This window comes from Podarcis gaigeae (genome assembly GCF_964106915.1).
Source record: "Podarcis gaigeae genome assembly, chromosome: 3".
In the NCBI taxonomy this organism is placed as follows: domain Eukaryota; kingdom Metazoa; phylum Chordata; class Lepidosauria; order Squamata; family Lacertidae; genus Podarcis; species Podarcis gaigeae.
Genome location: NC_139680.1, coordinates 8,228,446 through 8,247,620, shown reverse-complemented (window position 1 = coordinate 8,247,620; position 19,175 = coordinate 8,228,446). Strand labels below are relative to the sequence as shown.

The following is a 19,175-nucleotide window of genomic DNA, read 5'->3' as shown; positions in this document are numbered from 1 at the left end:
CGATTCCACTGAACCTTCCCTACAACTTACTGGAAGAAAACGTGTTCCATCTCAACACAGGTGAGCTGATGTTCTTGTCTTTTCCAAGAGAGCATTGCCAAATGGATGGATGCTTGTTGATTGAAAAAGCCCACATTTGAGCATTGTTTCCTAAAGCAATTTATGGATGATTGACAGAATTCAGGGCTGGCTAAATTGTACCTAGATTTGTTAAACATTTTAGTGTTGTGTGGGTTTTTTTTTATAAAATAAATGTTTGCATTAAGCAAGTACTGTGTCTAGAATTGTGAAATTACACTCTAGAATGTGCTGACCAATTCACAGCCCTACAAAATTCTGTCAGTACCTACCAATTGTTTGAAAAAAGAAAGTTACGTTAATATAATAGGTTGTTTTCAAGGAAGTACCTAAGTGGTCCTACACGGCACTGATCTCCAAACATATCATCCACAGATACCCAGATCAAAATTGGATTGTAGTGTTCAAGCCTTTCCCAAGGCCACAATTTCAGGCTGTCTGGTCAATGAGCCTCAAAATGTTCCTTTTTGCTCGCCGTAACATGAGCTTCCAGAAGAGGGAGTGCCCCAGTGTGAAACGCTGCAGGTTCCCCCCAGATAGTGGCCCTGCCTTCTCTTTTTTTTTAATTAATATTTATTGAATTTTTAACAAAAGAGAGTTACAGAATCATAACACACACACACACACACACACACACACACAAAAGATACAAACATACAAAGCCAAAAAAATTAACATAGAAAATAAAAAATACAAATACAAAACTAAAAAAAGCCTCTTTTATGATATCATCTTCATTTACTTATTTTCCTGACTTCCTCGCACCTCCCTTTTTTGTATTCCAGTTAAAAATTAATTCAGCAAATTCATAACCTCAAATTTTATCCTTAATTATTTATCCACACAGATTCCAGTTTCACATTTTCATCCAAATCCATCCCTTCTTACATATTCTTATTTTACCTTGTTACTAGAACCACTTCGTTTCATTCCAACGTCATTAACATTCAAAAAATGTTACAATGTTTCTGTAAGTAGATTTTAAATTTCTTCCAATCTTCTTCCACCAACTCTTCTCCCTGGTCTCAGATTCTGCCAGGTGGTCCTGCCTTCTCTTGATGCCCTCCTATCTGGTGTGTTCCCTACACCATTGGACTGGAGAGGCAGTTGGATCTCCAGAAGCCATGGAGAAGGCACCTGTGAGGGTTTGGACTCTTAATTCAATAGACTCTGCTGCTATTGCCACCACACCTCTACAGTGCGCTTCTGTTTGTCAGGTTCAGTGGTCCTCTGGCCCAGTCAGATGCCTGTTTTGTTTTGTTTTTTAATGGCTCTAGTGCGTAGACCATGCAAAAAAAAAATGGTTGTGCACAAGTACTGATTGGTGTGGTGTTGCTTGATAAGAGGCTGGGGACACCAGATCATGCAATGCTGAAACACTGATGGGGACCATGGTGTGAACTCAGCATGCAACCCTGACAAGCTTGGGCAGATGCAACTTGGCCTGGGGGCATCCATGCTAGAAGCCTGTGCATCCCTCTTGCCGGGGTGGGATTCTGGTTCCTGGCACAAATTGTTCCTTCCGAATAAGTGTATGCTATTTAAAGCTCTCTGCAATGCAGCTGGGATTTTGAAAAAAGAGAGAGAGGCTTTTTGATGGAAACTGGCTTATTAAATACCTACTGTCATACCGTTATAACAGAGAACAGAGACAACTTAATTATAGTGATTATTATACAATGATACATCTTGTTTGGGGGGAGGGGATGCCAACAGCTTTCCTCTACCTTCTCTCTCCTCCACCTGTCTTTTGTATAGTAGTAAAATTATGGGGGTGGAAGGAGAAGTCTTGCACAACTGAGTGCGCAATAACACGACATTAAAACTGACAGTGTTCCTAGGCCTTTGCTTCAAGGCTGTCATAAAATCAGAGCAGGAAGGAACTTGAAAGGTCATCACTCTGCACCAATCAGCTGTGGCAGTCTGGGCTGCAGGATACTGGCATTGGAGAGGATGCACAGTGCTGCATTTGACAAACAGATTTTTCCAGGGTTGTGTCTTTATTTAAAATATTTGCATACCCTGCCAACATTTCTCCAATGAAAATAGGGACATCCTATGCAACTCTTGTTGTTGTTGTTAGTCCACCCATCTAACTGGATTGCCCCAGCCATTCTGGGCAGATTCCAACATATACAAAAACATTAAACATAAAAAACCCTTCCCTATACAAGGCTGCCTTCAGATGTCTTCTAAAGGTTTTATAGTTACAGTGGTACCTCAGGTTACATACGCTTCAGGTTACATACACTTCAGGTTACAGACTCTGCTAACACAGAAATAGTGCTTCAGGTTAAGAACTTTGCTTCAGGATGAGAACAGAAATTGTGCTCTAGCGGTGCGGCAGCAGCAGGAGGCCCCATTAGCTAAAGTGGTACTTCAGGTTAAGAACAGTTTCAGGTTAAGTACGGACCTCCGGAACAAATTAAGTACTTAACCTGAGGTACCACTGTACTTACCTCCTTGGCTCAGGAGTCGCATAACTCCGTACCCTCCAACATCTCTCTGATGAAAATAAGGATGTCCTAAGGAAACGTTAGGGACGCCGGTGGCGCTGTGGGTTAAACCACAGAGCCTAGGACTTGCCGATCAGAAGGTCAGCGGATCGAATACCCGCAACAGGGTGAGCTCCCATTGCTCAGTCCCTGCTCCTGCCAACCTAGCAGTTTGAAAGCATGTCAAAGTGCAAGTAGTTAAAGAGGTACTGCTCCACCGGAAAGGTAAACAGCATTTCCGTGCGCTGCTCTGGTTCGCCATAAGCGGCTTAGTCATGCTGACTACATGACCCGGAAGCTGTACGCCAGTTCCTACGGCCAGTAAAGCGAGATGAGCGCCGCAACCCCAGAGTCGACCTAATCAGGGGTCCCTTTACCTTTTAAAGGAAAAGTGGGACATTCTGGGATCAAATCAGGAACTGGGGTGGCTTCTGTAAATTGGGGACTGTCCCTGCAGAATAGGGATACTTGGAGGGTCTGCAAGACCCTCTTGAAGGGTGTACTTTTGAAGAGGCCTTTCCTAATTCCTAAGGAAGGGTGTTCCACAACTGCTGGGCTGACCAGTGAGAAGGCCCTATCCTTACTCAAGGGAGTGGGCTATGGGAAGGCAAAAATGGCTAGCTTGGCCTGTTATCATGCCCTATTAGCATGATTCATAGACAGTCAGAATATTGGTATTTATGATGTGAGTACCCAAATGATCTGCAGAACCTGAACAGCTCCATGACCAGAGGAACCAGAGCAAAATATGGTATTGGACTCAACTCAACACCACCTTCTTGTCTCAAACAATGGCAGTCTCTGAAGTTGCCAGTAGTATTGTGTGTGTGTGTGTGTAATTCAGAAGATACCTTCCATAAAATTCACCAGACAATGTTATGCTTTTGCAGGAGAATTCTGCAAAAGCTGAAAATATAATTGGAGCAAGCTTTGAATGTGCAGGAACAGTCCTCATAATGACAATGATTGATTCTCTGGCCTAGGCTTTTATTATTCATTTCTTCTTTCTTAAAACCATTCCATGTATTCATGGTTCTTTGTAAGACATGGTGTGTCTAAATTGCTATTAATTTGGCATGTTGATTTGAGTAATAAGGGGGAAATCAGACCTTTAACTCCTCTTTTTGAGCATTGACATTTACATTATCAGCATTAGTCATCAAGGCTGGGTGCTTGTTCACACTTCTCCCATCTGGGCGGAGGGTGTCGCAGGAGGGTAGAATGGGAAAATCAGGAGTTCAAAGCCTAGCCCCTGCCCAAATGCTTGACCATTGGCTCAACAATCCAGTCATTCAAACCCCAATGTGCCACATGGAAGAGCGTGAGTGCCATTTGAAGACTAGATGTATCATGAAGAAATAGCTGCAGATCATACAAGGCAATGATTGTGCTATAGATGAGAGAACCACAGGTTTCTTTGCCTGTGTGATGAAATCCCCTTGCCCCCAGTGATCTGGCAATTTAACACAAGGGTCTAGATTTACCCTGTGAACATTACCATACCTTTAAAGTACATTCAAAGCACATTCCCCCCCCCCTCAAACAATTTTGTGCGATTGTCGTTTGTTTAAGGCTTGCTTAACTCTGTGAGTTAGGGACATGGGTGGCGCTGTGGGTTAAACCACAGAGCCTAGGACTTGCCGATCAGGAGGTCGGCAGTTCAAATCCCCGCAACAGGGTGAGCTCCCATTGCTCGGTCCCTGCTCCTGCCACCTAGCTGTTCGAAAGCACGTCAAAGTGCAAGTAGATAAATAGGTACCACTCCAGTGGGAAGGTAAACGGTGTTTCTGTGTGCTGCTCTGGTTCGCCAGAAGTGGCTTAGTCATGCTGGCCACATGACCCGGAAGCTGTATGCAGCTCCCTCGGCCAGTAAAGCGAGATGAGCGCCACAACCCCAGAGTCGGCTACGACTAGACCTAATGATCAGGGGTCCCTTTACCTTTAACTCTGTGAGGGGTAAACTTATTTGGCTTATTTGAGGGGGGGGATGTGCTTTAAAGGTATCTTGTGTACACAGCCTTGGTCTTAAAGATCCTGACCTCCTTAGGTAAAGGGACCCCTGACCACTAGGTCCAGTCGTGGCCGACTCTGGGGTTTACTGGCCGAGGGAGCTGGTGTACAGCTTCCGGGTCATGTGGCCAACATGACTAAGCCGCTTCTGGCGAACCAGAGCAGCGCACGGAAACACGTTTACTTACCTTGTGCTTGGTGTGGAGAGAACAATCTGGCTCTTAATACGACTAAGACCAAGGAATTGGTGGTGGATTACAGGAAAAAAAAGGCGGACATTCAGCCCTTGTATATCAACGGGGAACGGGTGGAGAGGGTGGCGGAATTCAGGTTTTTGGGAGTGACTATCGATCAGGGCATGACTTGGAGCGCAAATACCACTGCTCTGGTGAAGAAGGCCCAGCAGAGAATTTATTTCCTCAGACTTTTAAAGAAGAACAATCTGAGTGAGAGACTGCTGGTGTCCTTCTACCGAGGCTCCATAGAGAGCATTCTCACATACTGTATTTGTGCCTGGTTCTCCAGCTGTACAGCTAGGAAGAGGAAGGTGCTCCAGAAGGTCATAACCACAGCCCAAAGGATTATTGGTCATCCCCTCCCATCTTTGGAAGAACTGTACGGTTCCCGTTGTCTTAGGAAAGCAAACAATATCCTGCAGGATGCATCTCACCCGGGACACAGTCTGTTTGTACTACTGCCTTCTGGCAGGAGATACAGAAACATCAAGTCAAGGACAAATAGACTGAAAAATAGTTTCTATCCAAGAGCTGTGGCCTTCTTAAATGCAGTAACTCGATAGTGTGACCTGGGAGTTTGATGGGTGTGGGTGTGGGTGTGGCTGGAATGTGGTTTGTTTGGTTGTTGTTGTTGTGTTGCTTTTGTTGTTTTTAAAGGATGGCATCCAATTTCGTTGCACTTGTGCAATGTTGCACTTGTGTAATGACAATAAAGAATCTATCTATCTATCTATCTATCTTCCCACCGAAGCGGTACCTATTTATCTACTTGCACTTTGACGTGCTTTCGAACTGCTAGGTGGGCAGCAGCAGGGAAAGAGCAATGGGAGCTCACCCCGTCGTGGGGATTCGAACCACCGACCTTCTGATCGGCAAGTGCTAGGCTCTGTGGTTTAACCCACAGCGCCACCGGCGTCCCCTGACCTCCTTAGACCCACCTTAAAATCCCAGGGTGGGAAGAGGGTCTGGCTGTTAAACCAGTGAAACAACCCAGAGGACATACCTGCTTTATGACTACCTGCTTTCATAAAAGTTCCGGGACTCCTTTACTGTCCTCTGGTGGCAAGTTGAATGCGTGCAGTTGCTTGGCCGTGGGGGGAACCGAACGTGGGAGTGCAGGGAATAAAGGATAAGAGCTTTCATCACAACAGCAGGAGCAGAGATGCAGAGAAGCAGAAGCTCGCAAACAGCCAGTGACCCCCAAAGGGGCTTCAGAAGGAAGGAATGAAACGCCTCAGCTGCTTCAAAGACCTGGATGCAAAGATAAGCTTTATCCAGTGTGTCACTTAACACCACACACTTTTTCTTGAGGAATATTGGCTCCAGTTTTTTTCTTCCCAGATCTCTGCTTGGAATAGTAAGGTGAGTTAGGGAATGGCGCCGGGAAGCATTTGCACCTAACAGGGTGGGGTTGCCAGCAACTTTAGGAACAGTGTGGCATTAGCTGTTGGAGGGGGAAAGTGAGTGTGTGGCTGCTGTTGTCAGTCTTGAATGATGAAAAAAGGGGAAAGAATAGGTTGATGAATAATCCTGGATATCTTGAGGATCAGATTTTGTTGGTGTAAAAGATATGCAAGCTTTTGAGTTGCACAAATCTCTTTATCAGGTGGGATGGAATTGCTCATTTTCTGCCAGCAAGGCTTTTAAAATGGTCTCCGAACACTGATTTTGCCCCTTGCAAGTTGGGCCAATTGCACCATCATCACAAGCTCTACCAGGGTTTCCTTTCTCCTGGTGAAATCAGTTCAGCTGGCATTGTTTACAGCAACTAAGGTCTGTAACAGCTAGAAGCAGAGCCTACATTTCATCTGTTCCTGGAAAGGTTGCAAAACTTCTAGCTTTGGTGGCTTATTATGTAAGGCGATTTCTTGCTTTGTACTGTACAGTGATACTTTGGTTCTTGAACTTAATCCGTTCTGGGAGTCCGTTCGACTCCTGAAACCGTTCGAAAACCAAGGTGCAGCTTCTGATTAGCTACAGGAGCTTCCTGCAGTCACGTGGAAGCTATGCTGGACGTTCAGCTTCCAAAAAACGTTTGCAAACCGGAACACTTTTTGTTCGGAGGCCAAGCTGTTCGAGAACCAAGGTACCACTGTATTATTGTTCAGCTTCATCAAAGGTCGCCAGCATGGTGTCACAGGACTACAACTCCCATCCTCCCTCACCTTTGGCCATGCTGGCTGGAGCTGATGGAAGTTGGAGTCCAAGGACATCTGGATAACATCATATAGACTACCCCTGGTTTTTGACTAATTTTATGGACTGCAGAGCTAAAGTGGGTGCACCCTAGGCCTCACCACCTGCTAAAAGGAAAAGGATCACTGGGACGTTGCTCCCTGTGGCTCCCAAGAAGAGCAGCATAGCAAGGGGGACATCAGCCTAGTGCCCAACACATCAGTCAGAGAAGGACCAGCAGCCGGGAGTTTGCTTCCCTGCTAAAAAGACTCTACTCCAGGTCATGTTGCTTGTTCAGAAGGAGGGGAACTCACTCTTTAATCTGGCCCCATCCTGCAGAAGGCCAGGGGCTGCTGGGATAGCTCAGTTGATAGAAGCATGAGTCTCTTAACCTCAGGGTTGTGGCTTTGAGCCCCACAACGGGCAAAAATTCAGGGGGTTGGACTACACAGCCTTCATGGCTACCGTGGTGTCGTGGTTAAGAGCGGTAGACTCGTAATCTGGGGAACCGGGTTCGCTTCCCCGCTCCTCCACATGCAGCTGCTGGGTGACCTTGGGCCAGTCACACTTCTCTGAAGTCTCTCACCCCACTCACCTCACAGAGTGTTTGTTGTGGGGGAGGAGGGGAAAGGAGAATGTTAGCTGCTTTGAGACTCCTTAGGGTAGTGATAAAGAGGGATATCAAATCCAAACTACTACTACTACTACTACTCCTCCTCCTCTTCTTCTTCTTCTTCTTCTTCTAGTTCTTCTTCTTCTTCTTCTTCTTCTTCTTCTTCTTCTTCTCCTCCTCCTCCTCCTCCTCCTCCTCCTTCTTCTTCTTCTTCTTCTTCATGGTCCCTGCTATCTCTACACTTCTGTAATCAACCATCCCAAACCTGGCACACTCCCGATGCTTTGGTGTGTGTGTATCATGTTTATATGTATGTTATCATTGCTTTAAGCCGAGATGATTGAGAAAGACAGGTGCAAAACTTCAAAATAAGTAAGTAAACAATAAAAAGAATGTATACTTGTTGAGAGTATTTATTTGCCAAAATGAATAATCTAACTAGCCTTTCAGCTAGGAAGGTAAATACTGCCCCCTTACACACACGAACACATTCTATTTAAATTTGTGGAACAGCTGCCATGGCCTGAGCTGCTTTGAAGAGTGATCAGCATCACAGGCCACCCGAAAGGCCCACTCCACAGCAAGGTTCTGCTGCCCAATCTGCAGAGTGCTCTCCCTGCTGCAGCTCGTTCCCATAGGCATCTGACCAGCAGCAACCTGGGGAACAGGATGATGGACTAAGTAGAGCAGGACTCTTCCAATGTTTACTCCTCCTCCCTGACTCCCCATATCTGCTGCCTGAGGTGGCTGCCTCACACTGCCAAATGTTAGGACCGGCCCTGATGTAGCATCAAGAGTAAATCATGGCGGACTAGGTGGACAAATAGCCTGATAGTGTATAAGGCAGCTTCTTGTATTCCATGAAGGATCCAGCTGTTGAAACAAGTACACACTCCTCCATCGGCTTGGAACAAGCTAATGGATGTTTGTTGCCTTGTGTGACAGATCTATAAATAGTATGCATTTTAGAATATCTCTCTAGATTTTCTCCCCTTTTGCGTTTGAGCTGCTGTTAAGATGCTACATCTGTTCCAAAACTTCTTGGGGAAGAATGTGAATTGACTGAAGGGAGGAAAGTCTCTTATTTCACCTACAAATGCCATTTAATTCTCTGGACCTTCCTGAGACATCTGTGGGAGTTTGTAAGATGATACCAATGATGGGAGTGGGTGAGAAGCCAGACTTAACTTTTAAACATGGAGAACTGGCCTTTTTATTTTTTAAAAAATTACTGGAGCACGTTTATCTATATGCCCGTCTCCCTAGGCTGGAGTTTAGCTGTAAAGTGAGAATATTATTTTTTACGCATTCCTGACTTGTCTATGTCATCATGACTACACAAATTTCAGAACAGTTTTGCCTTAAAAGTGGAAATGTCTAGACAGTGGCGTGATTCTGCCTCCTGCTCTTTTTCTAAGCATTTGGACAACGCAACAGTGTAAGTTTAGTAACTGTTTTGGTGTTTTCTGCTTCAGTTTTGCATGAGTTTTCTGATGTCAGTTGCCTGAGGTTTCAAACACAATGCATTAAAAAGCATAAAAGCATAAAAACTCATGCCCTAAGCCCCCTGCCTTAGACTTTCTCTTCAGCTCAGTTTTGTTTTGTCTTGCAATGAGCTTCTGGCCCCTGGGTGGCTGAATGTCTTTGGCTTGCGAAAGGATGAAGGCTTCTGCCAAAGGCTGGTGGAAGCCCTAACCAAGGAAAGAAAACAAAAAAGTGGCCTTTATAGTGAGACTCTTCTTAGTTGATTTTTGCAATTTGTGGGTGTGTTTTAAGTTAAAATCAAACACATGGTTTCTTGTTTCCCCAAGGTCTGCAGAAGACTGTCATTCACAATGGTTGCAGGCTTCGAGAAAGCATGCCATCGATGCATCTCCAAAATTGCCAGCAATGGTAGGTTGCCTGCAAAAGGGAGATAGTGGCAAGAGATCTGGAGCACTCCAGGGATTCAACAAAGGATGCTGATTGCAGGTCAAGCAGGGAGGCTGCAACCAAGCAATACCTGTCCCAACTCAGTTTGCATCACTCTCTGACAGCAATGGATGAATCCATCCATTTCGGTTCTCAAAGTTTCCCATTGTTCCAATTTTAAATTCAGTTCTCCACATGGTTGCAGTAATTTTCATTAAAAATAATCCTTATGAAACTGTCAGCATTTTAGTGCAAATTTCTAATATGCATTTCTTTGTATGCAATTTCCCCAAATAAACACATTTTTGCAAAACAGTTCTCCCAAATGTAATGTATTTTCCCTAATATGTGCATTTTTAGGCACATTTTACCCCAGTATATGTGTTTTTTACACATTGCTATTGCAACACTTAGAGTGGTGAGAATTTTGAAAAATGGCTGTGTTTCAGTTCCTATATTGTTTTGGAAAGTATGAATTAGATAGGTTTGCCTTTAAATGAGAAGAGAATCCAATTGCTCCTTCATTCCTACTGTCTACTTACATGTGTATGTGAGTGACAAAAATGGAGGGCTTTTGGAAGATGTTTTATCACAAGCTATAACTTGTCATTTATTTCCTTACAGCTTGCTTCATTTTTGGACTCCTAGCTTTCCTAGCATTACCACTGTCTATGGCTTTTACAGGTAAGTACACTGCCAAAATAAAAAAACAAAATACTATAGCAACCAGAAGATAATGAGTTAAATGATATGGATAAAATCCAACATTGTGCAAGCAGGTTTTTGCTTCCCACCTTCCATAGCAGGTTTTTGGGTCTGGTTGGGGGGGGAGGGGGGAGTTCTGTTGCATGAAGAGAAGTCTCATTTGCTTGTGCAAAAACACTATTGGATTCCAGCTTCATGTAGGAAATTAGCAGGTTTTTCTTTGTTCCCCTATGTCAGGGGAGCCATCACCTCCTAAATTCCTTGCATGTCAGACAGTTGTTGAAATTGCAGGAATCTGCTGGAAGAACACTGGTAATCCTAACTTTGGCAGGAATGATAATGATATGATTATTTCTTACTCACTTAATCTTGGCCAGGGCAGCCCAAAGCAACTTACAACCAACCAACCAGACAATAAACTCCAGATAGAATACAACCTATGGGACGCGGGTGGCACTGTGGTCTAAACCACAGAGCCTAGGACTTGCCGAACAGAAGGTCGGCGATTCGAATCCCCGTGACGGGGTGAGCTCCCGTTGCTCGGTCCCTGCTCCTGCCAACCTAGCAGTTCGAAAGCACGTCAAAGTGCAAGTAGATAAATAGGTACCACTCCGACGGGAAGGTAAACGGCGTTTCCGTGCGCTGCTCTGGTTTGCCAGAAGCGGCTTAGTCATGCTGGCCACATGACCTGGAAGCTGTACGCTGGCTCCCTCGGCCAGTAAAGCGAGATGAGCGCCGCAACCCCAGAGTCGTCCGCAACTGGACCTAACGGTCAGGGGTCCCTTTACCTTTAGATTATAACCTAGAGGAAAGAGAAATACATTATAAACATCCCACCCACTTCTAAAATATCCAAAGGCCATAGGCCTGGTTATAGAGGGAAGGTTTTGCCTGATGCTTAAAGATATGTAGTGAATGCACCAGGTGAAGAGTGTTCCACAAATGGGGAGCCACAGCAGAAAAGGCCCGTTCTCGTGTTGCCACCCTCTGGAACTCTCCTGTTATATTACACGTTGTGCAAAGTGTGTCAGGGCTGTAGCACCACTGCGGTTGTGAATCAGTGCACCTGCCCTTTTGCTTCTGCACGTGAGACTTGATCGAAATAATTTACTTTGTTTGTTGTTCCTCAGGAATGAAGTTTTTAGACGACTGTCCAGTCCAGCCACTAATCCCCTTATATCTGCTTGTGGGTGGTGTGGTTGGCAGTTTGAAGGTATTGCTGTTCACTGAACAATATTTTCCTCTGAGATTTGTGATGAAGTTTGTATGGAATTATTTTCATTCATAGAAGATACAAAAAAAAAAAAAACCAACCACCATGGTTATATCTTAGTGAATTAATTTCAAGGAAATAAGGATTTGACTCAGGAGACTTCTGGATTGAGAAAGGATCATACACTGTGTAGCCTTTTAAAAATGTTACTATTTAAACTATTTTATTCAGTACAACTGTAGTTGTGTGTGTGAATCTTTTAATGTCAGTTTCCTCTCAGTTTCTCATTTTTTCTCACATTTCCACATCAGTCTGTGATTTTTTTAAAAAAAAGTCCACATGAAAATCCATCAGCATTTTGCTGCAAATTTCCTTGTACTACTTTGTATGCAATTTTGCCGAACATTTATTGTAAACCCCTTAGAGATGTTGCTACGAAGAAGCAGCAGCATATACTGTATTTTTCGCTCCACAAGATGTACCTTTTTCCTCTTTAAACCTATGGGAAAATGTCTGTGCGTCTTGTGGAGCAAATGTGTGGTCCCTGGGGCTGGGAGGGGGGACGCGGGCTTCCCTTGCAAGCCCCACAAGCTCGGGGAGCAGTGGAAAGGCTGCACACAGCTTTCCGGTTCCCCAGGGCTGGCAGTGAGGGAAGCTCGGCTTTCCCCACCGCCAGCCCCACAAGCCTTTCCGTTGCTCCCCAACCTGCTCTTTGGGTCGAGTAGCTCTGGGGTAGCCCGCAAAGCCTCCGCAGGGCAGTGGGGAGCCTTCATCCCGCTGCCCTGCGGAGGCATTGCGCGGCTGTCCCTGGCTTTCGCGGGAGGTTGGGGAAGGTACTGAGTGAGGCTCACTTCCCCCACCTCCCGCAAAAGCCCCCAAGAGCCACATGTTTTTTTTTCCTTGAATTCCCCCCCCCAAAAAAAAAGTAGTGGTGCCTTATGGTCAGGTGCGCCTTATGGAGCGAAAAATACGGTAAATGTTGTTAAATGAAAACAAATGTTTGATACCAAGGAGCCAAATCTGGAATATAATGATCCGTCCGGGATTTTTTTAAACCTTTGTGCAATGTCTAGGTTGGTCTTCTGCTCTTTGACTCCACCCGGATGAGGCAGCTGCTTACCAAATCGGTTATGATTGACGATGACGACGACGACGAGTATCCCTGGAGACAGAATGCTCACAAATATTACATACACCTCACCCTCAGCCTCTTCCTCTTCCTCTGGTTCATCCTGGGAAACTACTGGGTGTTTTCCGTCTACCTACCTAATTTCATCCCGCCTTTCCATCACCCTCAAGATTACTGTGATAAAATCCTGTACGTTTTTGCAGTTGGGGTGCTTGTCGTGAGCCACACCGTTCTGGCTTTGCTGATCTTCTGCAGCTGCTGTGTTTATTGCTGCTCCAGGCAACGATACGCTACAGAGGAGGACTGAAAAGGGGGTGGAAAGCCATAGAAGATGAGCCATGGGACTATTAGAAAAGCAATAGGGAAGAGAAAGAGGCAATTCTGGTATTTGTTGGTCATGCTAACCCTCCCTGAACACATAGTGCATATGGCTAGCAAACTCCATGGAGGTCTGTTTTACATGGTTGCTTTTTTCTCTCCTGTGGAAATAAATGTGGACGATAGACAAAGTCTGTCTATTTGAAAGGTAGTAAAAAGGGTCCTTTTTGCTCTGGCGCATGCCAAGGAAAGCATCAACTTCCCTGTGCATGCCCTGGAAGTGAGACGCTTGCACTGCCACAACACGCCTTTTTTTTTTTTTAATGCTTTCTCAAACGTATTTACTGATTTCAGTGGTAGAAATGATGGAAGTCTGAAAGTTGCTCCAGATTGTCTGCCTATTGAGTATTTTATGTTGATTTGCTTGCACAGACGTTAGATGATGTTTGGTCTTTACTGAGTGTTTGTTCCTATTTGTTTGTGGAGAGGATATACGACAATGAACATTTGCTTGCACAGAGCTCATACAGCTTTCTATTAATGATTTACATCACACTTTTTAGAGCATTTCCACATCATTTTCTTTTTTTCATGTGGGTTTGTAGCGGCAGAACACTGCACAAACCTGCATTTTGGCTATGTGATTGAATCCCAGTTCTTTTCTTTCAAAGAAAGTGGCAGCTTACGTTTTCTTTGGTTTGTACAAAAAATTTTTTTGAAGGACTAAAAGTAATGAACAATTTTTGATCACCTACTCAAAAGTCTCTGGTTTCATCTCTAAACCACTGCAAGAGGCGTGAATTTACATATTACATGTACATATTACATTTGTTTTGATATTATTGCATTGTTTGTACTTTCAGGATCTCAGCTTGTTTCCTAGAATGATGCATGTTGTGTATATCTTCTTTGTGGATTGATGTGATGAAACAGCTACTTCTTCATGACAGCTGTAATGTGGCAATAAGGCAGCAGCATTGAGATTGCTTTGTTCCAGACTCTGGTGCATCCAAATCTATGGTACCCGAAAATGGTATGAAATGTGTTCTATTTGTTACTTTTCCTCCATGTAACATCACTACACAGTTATCTGTATAGGATTTTTTTTAATAAAAAAAACAAACAAATAATAGATATGAGTTTTAAAAACCTAAATAGAGTGGTACCTCGGGTTACAGACACTTCAGGTTACAGACTTCGCTAACCCAGAAATAGTACCTTGGGTTAAGAACTTTGCTTCAGGATGAGAATAGAAATCGTGTTCCGTTGGCGCAGAGGCAGCGGGAGGCCCCATTAGCTAAAGTGATACATCAGGTTAAGAACAGTTTCAGATTAAGAACGGACCTCCGGAACGAATTAAGTTCTTAACCCGAGGTACCACTGTACTTACAGATCTTTATCCTTTTTGCCTTCACAACAATCTATGAAGTAGAACGTGATACAGATACTCTTACCACCATAATTGTGGTAACCATGACAAAGACCAAACACCAATCTTAAAAGCAGAGATGTGTTATAGCGCTAAAAGACCTTTTGAGAGTGGAATATGCATTAGTGTGCACTCCACAATTATTTAAATGGTATGGGGGGAAAGAAAAGTTCTGGATATGGATGCTGCATCTGAGGCAGCCAGCCAAGGGAGGCCATTATAGATAATTGAGGAATAGTCTTAAAATGCTTTTTAGAAGTTGTCCATTACCCAGATGCCTCCCCATTTGTGTAATACAATCGTTTTTACTTTGAAACAAGAAGAAAATAATTCAAGTCCTCCCATTCCATTTATTGCTCTACTTCTTCAAAATATATAGAGAAACACTAGAACACGTGGAAGGAAATGTTGTTAAGTAGAGATGGATTAAGTTCATTTCAAATTCCATACAGTATTTCTTAGACATATCCCTGCTTTAATTTTGTGATTATACATTTGTGTGTGTTTTTAAATGTAATGAGTTATATTGCAATTTATTTACAATACGTACATATGAACTACTTTGTGTTTCAGAAAGCTAGCAATGGCTTTGTATAATAAAGTGATTCTTGCCAATTTTCATAAAGTGTTATTTTCATATTGAAAAGTTTCCTACTGTAAAGCTTTTGGCATATGCATAAACAAGCGTAAACATAACTTGAAAATATTTTTTAAGTCTCTTGTTTCCCCCCAAAGTGGGGTTATTTATTTTGATGCTCTAGCTTCAGCAACAGTCAGCTATGGGGAAAATGGCAAAATAAAAGCACACTCACAGGGAAATCCTGTAGCCTGGACACCAGGTGAAAGCTATGCTAATTGCTTCACCAGTGCAGCAGGGAAAAATAGAACATGTTATGGGTGGGCTCTGGCTCAGAGACCAAATTTGGCCTACCAAAAGTGGCCATTTCACTGTTTTTCACCATGCAGTGTGTTTTGCAAGCCTTGCATTGGGCTTCAAAGTCCCAACAATGAAAGATTTATATTTGCTTGCTTCAGTGCACGGCTAGAGGCAGCTGCATGCACATCAACTAAAGCAACATGGAGCTTGAAAATATAATAATAATAATAATAATAATAATAATAATAATAATAATAATTTCTTTATACCCCACCCATCTGGCTGGGTTTCCTTAGCCACTCTGGGCGGATCCCAACAGAATATTGGAAACACAATAAAACATCAGAACACGATAAAACATCAAGTGGTGGAAGCAAATCCCAGAAAGGTCCTTTGTGTCTGTTTCCCTCTAACATCCCATCCCTGAGCACCAGGGAGTGACCCTGTAAGCATGAGGTCTATTCTCCATCCCACCCCCTTTGGATAAAACTAGGGCCAAAATATCACCTGGACAGGCTTTCAATTTTTAATATCATCTTTATTATCAATATTTTTGTACTACTTAAAATATGAAAACCCTAAGAAGTTTATGCAAAAATGCTAAAATCAAAGTTTTAGATAGCTGTATCACAATGCTACAAAAGAGGATTGCTTTTTCCAAAACTCCAGGCTATATCTACTAGAACCACCTGGCTGTCTCCTTAAAAAAAAAAAGTGTCAACAAAGCAGAAGAAACAGATCTTAGCCTTACAACCAAAATGCAAGCCAAAAATATTCCTCTTGTGAAGATCCAAAAAATCCAAGAATCCCCAAATCTTAAGAACTACAACACAATCTGTTAAAAAGCAGCAAGAAAAATGTCGCCCCCTCCCCCCTGAGCCTGATTTTACAGTACTCTGCAAGACTGGAGTGATCTTAGCAGCAGCGCCAGTGAGGACAGGCTCATGTGATGGGGAGACAATCAATTTATGAGTGAGGGTTTCCTCCATTAAACACTGATGTCTACATTTGTCCCATTTGATTTTACTTTTTTTAAAGATTTTTATTGATACAGCAAGAAAAAAGAAAAAAACACAAATACCAAATTACACACAGGAATAACCATAGACACATAATTTTCTTAGCAAACAATAAAACATATATTGGTCTTAACACTAAAGACCCAAACTCCCATCTATTCCATATTTCGATTTAATATTACTTATTGCCAATGCACACTTTTATCATAATTAAACTTTTTCTTAATATATCTAATTTCTTATATCTACCTTGCAGCTATTACTGAAGTTCCTCGAATGCTGCAACAGAATTTAAACTACTATATTTATTTTCCAGATATTCTTTGAAAACCTCCCATTTTGAAACAAATTCCTGTTTTGATTTATTCTTTATTTTTTCTGGTAGACCGTCTAATTCGGCATATTCTGTCAGCTTTTGGATCCAATCTTTTATAGAGGGGATTTCATTACTCTTCCATTTTGCAGCGGTCAGAACTCTTGCTGCCGCCGTCGCATATAAAAAGATACCCTTCCTCTTTTGCGGAATTTCCATACATTTGTCCCATTTGAATTGTACCTGTAGTCCTGTATATCTGTTTCCCTAGAGATGCCGGGTGTATGGATCCTTCTTTCTTCGGCTTTTTGGTGTCTCAAAGGAAGATTGGAAATAGGCATTTTGGCCATTGGCAAAGAGTTTGAACATTAAAATTCCAGAAAGAGCTGCTGGAAGTGTGGAAATTTCTATAGATTGCCATTCTTTACAGCTGGGCACCTTGGCACTCTGTCCTGGTCACTGCACCAGTACCAGACAGCATTGATAGACAGGCAACGGATAACAGCTGACCAGGGCGAGTCGCTAACAATGGCACCTCTGATTACGTGGAAAGAAACCTCATGTGGCAGGTAAGTAAGAGGCTGAGATGTTGCAGATAGTAGGCATCTGCAGAGGAAGGACCTCCATAGTTACTCCTTGACCTCAAGATCTTCAATCAATGTCATTTGAATGGAAGAGAAGCGAAGGCTGCTTCGTACCACTTCGGAAATGGTTTGGAGAAAGATATTGTTCTTTCTATCCTACCCTTCTCCAATGAGCTCAGCGTGGTAAATGTTTCCCACCCCCCTGTTTTCTCTGCCCAAAAAGAAGTTTCTGGGCTTGCCCTCTTTTACTGACACTGACAGCAGCCTGTCTGCTGGTAGAAATACAGCTGGAGTGAGGGGTTCAGAAGGAAAACCATGCATCCATGGTTGCCAAAGATATATTTATATTGATGAAGCTCAAAATAGGCCTCAGACAGTTGCAGAGATACCTTTCCCAAGTACCCTAAGGACTAGTATGACTATGGAAGCAACATCTGGATGCTGAAGAGTTCTGTACTTAGTGGGCAAATATATTTTGAATCCCCCAGAGGCGGAGGGGGAGGTCTCTGGGAGAGGTGAGAACTTGTTCCTTCTATCCAAGCGGGACAAAACCTTCTTGAATCCTGCAAGCCTAGAAAAGAATGAGAAAAATATGCATGATTAAGAGTTAGGTACTTAGTGGGCAAAGATATTTTGAATCCCCCAGAGGCAGAGGGGGAGGTCTCTGGGAGAGGTGAGAACTTGTTCCTTCTCCCCAAGCGGGACAAAACCTTCCTAAGTCTCAAAAGCCTAGGAAAGAAAGAGACAAATATGAGAAATGGGGCTCAAAGGTAGTACTCTCCAGATCTACCTCACTAGATTGGTCTGGGACCATTCACTGCTCAAAGCTCAAGATGAATTCACCATTCTGGGTACAACATAATGTGTATCTTGTGAAGAGAGTGCCTGAATATCGTAGCCAGGGTGGCACCTTCTGGATATTAACAGACATCTCTCATCATCTCATTAAAAGATGTGAGTTTGCTTGGAGAAGGGATGTTTTAAGGGCAGTAATCAAATACCTGAAGGTCTGTTATTCCAGAAGGTGGGACTTAAACCAACTGTTGCTTGGTTGGCTATTGGCCAAACCTCCTAAGAGTTTCATAGTGGAAGAGCATCCCTTGGGAGGCGGTGGGTTCTCCTTTGCAGCGGGTATTTAATCGGAGGGTAGTAGGTGGCTCTGTCAGGGATCCCGAAGATGCATCCTGCATTACAGATCCTGCAAGAACAGAGAGTATGACTAGATTGTTCCTTCCAAAATGGTTATCTCTTCAGCTACTGCCCACTCTTCACGGTTTCATAATAATGGCCGCACGACCAAGAGGATAATGCGATATATTACCTTCTCCAGAGGCCTATTATCAAGTTATCAAGTGACTCTTCTGCCACTAGCCCAAAAGACCATTTGCAAGCTTTTTCTATCTTATCTGTTTTCCTTTTCCTAAAGCTTAAGCAGAACCCAGTCACTTCCCTATTATAAATCAGCGGGTGGAGTCATGAAGATGTCCAGAAGGACTGGCTGAAGCATGTAACTTATTCTTGATTTTTAAAAATATATATATAACCACCTTGTTTGGGGAGCAAAGGCCTAAGATTTCAACGGATCATTCATTATAAGCACAAGTGCCAAAGCTGTGAAGAGATCCTACTTACGGCACATTTTTCCTCCACTTGGTTTGAGAGGAAGACAGAGAGAAACCAGCTAAACAAGAGCCTAGGCTAAGGACCAACTGACACAAGAGGCAGTTGGAGGAGGTGTCACCGTGGCAACGCCTGGATCACAATGGATTCCGCAACCTAGCATGCTTGGGAGGATCCCAGACACTTCTTTCTGGCTCTGCTAAATTCATGTACAGGGCTTTTAATTCATGCTCAGCTTTTTAATGTATTATGTGCCTTTTCCTCTACAGTTGCTCCTGCACCTAGTTATCTGTTCTGCTTATCTGCCTGCTACAAAAGGCTATGGTTCTAGGGTGGATTAGATAGATAGATAGATTCTTTATTGTCATTACACAAGTGCAACATTGCACAAGTGCAACAAAATTGGATGCCATCCCTTAAAAACAACAAAAGCAACACAACAACAACAAC

The 19,175-nt window shown here is 43.3% G+C and overlaps 1 protein-coding gene and 1 long non-coding RNA gene across 6 annotated transcripts; one reads left to right on the top strand and one right to left on the bottom strand.

The window, feature by feature from the left end:
* The first annotated feature begins 28 nt into the window (after positions 1 to 28).
* On the top strand, positions 29 to 14,931 carry TMEM272 (transmembrane protein 272). Of its 4 annotated transcripts, XM_083730892.1 has the most exons (7): positions 29 to 60; positions 3,464 to 3,622; positions 5,853 to 6,181; positions 9,419 to 9,500; positions 10,143 to 10,202; positions 11,354 to 11,436; positions 12,510 to 14,931. In XM_083730892.1, exons 4-7 carry the CDS (start codon positions 9,443 to 9,445, stop codon positions 12,870 to 12,872), a joined length of 564 nt encoding a protein of 187 aa, XP_083587018.1. In that variant the 5' UTR covers positions 29 to 60; positions 3,464 to 3,622; positions 5,853 to 6,181; positions 9,419 to 9,442; the 3' UTR covers positions 12,873 to 14,931. The 4 variants fall into 4 exon arrangements, with proteins under 4 accessions (XP_083587018.1, XP_083587017.1, XP_083587019.1 ...); XM_083730891.1 differs by lacking the exons at positions 29 to 60; positions 3,464 to 3,622 and adding an exon at positions 4,313 to 4,620 and having other exon boundaries at positions 5,752 to 6,181; XM_083730893.1 differs by lacking the exons at positions 29 to 60; positions 3,464 to 3,622; positions 5,853 to 6,181 and adding an exon at positions 9,007 to 9,045.
* A 2,375-nt stretch (positions 14,932 to 17,306) lies between these two features.
* LOC310840711 lies at positions 17,307 to 19,053 on the bottom strand. Of its 2 annotated transcripts, XR_014562028.1 has the most exons (3): positions 18,738 to 19,053; positions 18,107 to 18,303; positions 17,307 to 17,834 (listed from the first exon to the last, which is right to left on the bottom strand). It is a non-coding gene; the product is annotated as an uncharacterized lncRNA (long non-coding RNA). The 2 variants fall into 2 exon arrangements; XR_014562027.1 differs by having other exon boundaries at positions 17,307 to 18,303.
* Positions 19,054 to 19,175: the final 122 nt, after the last annotated feature.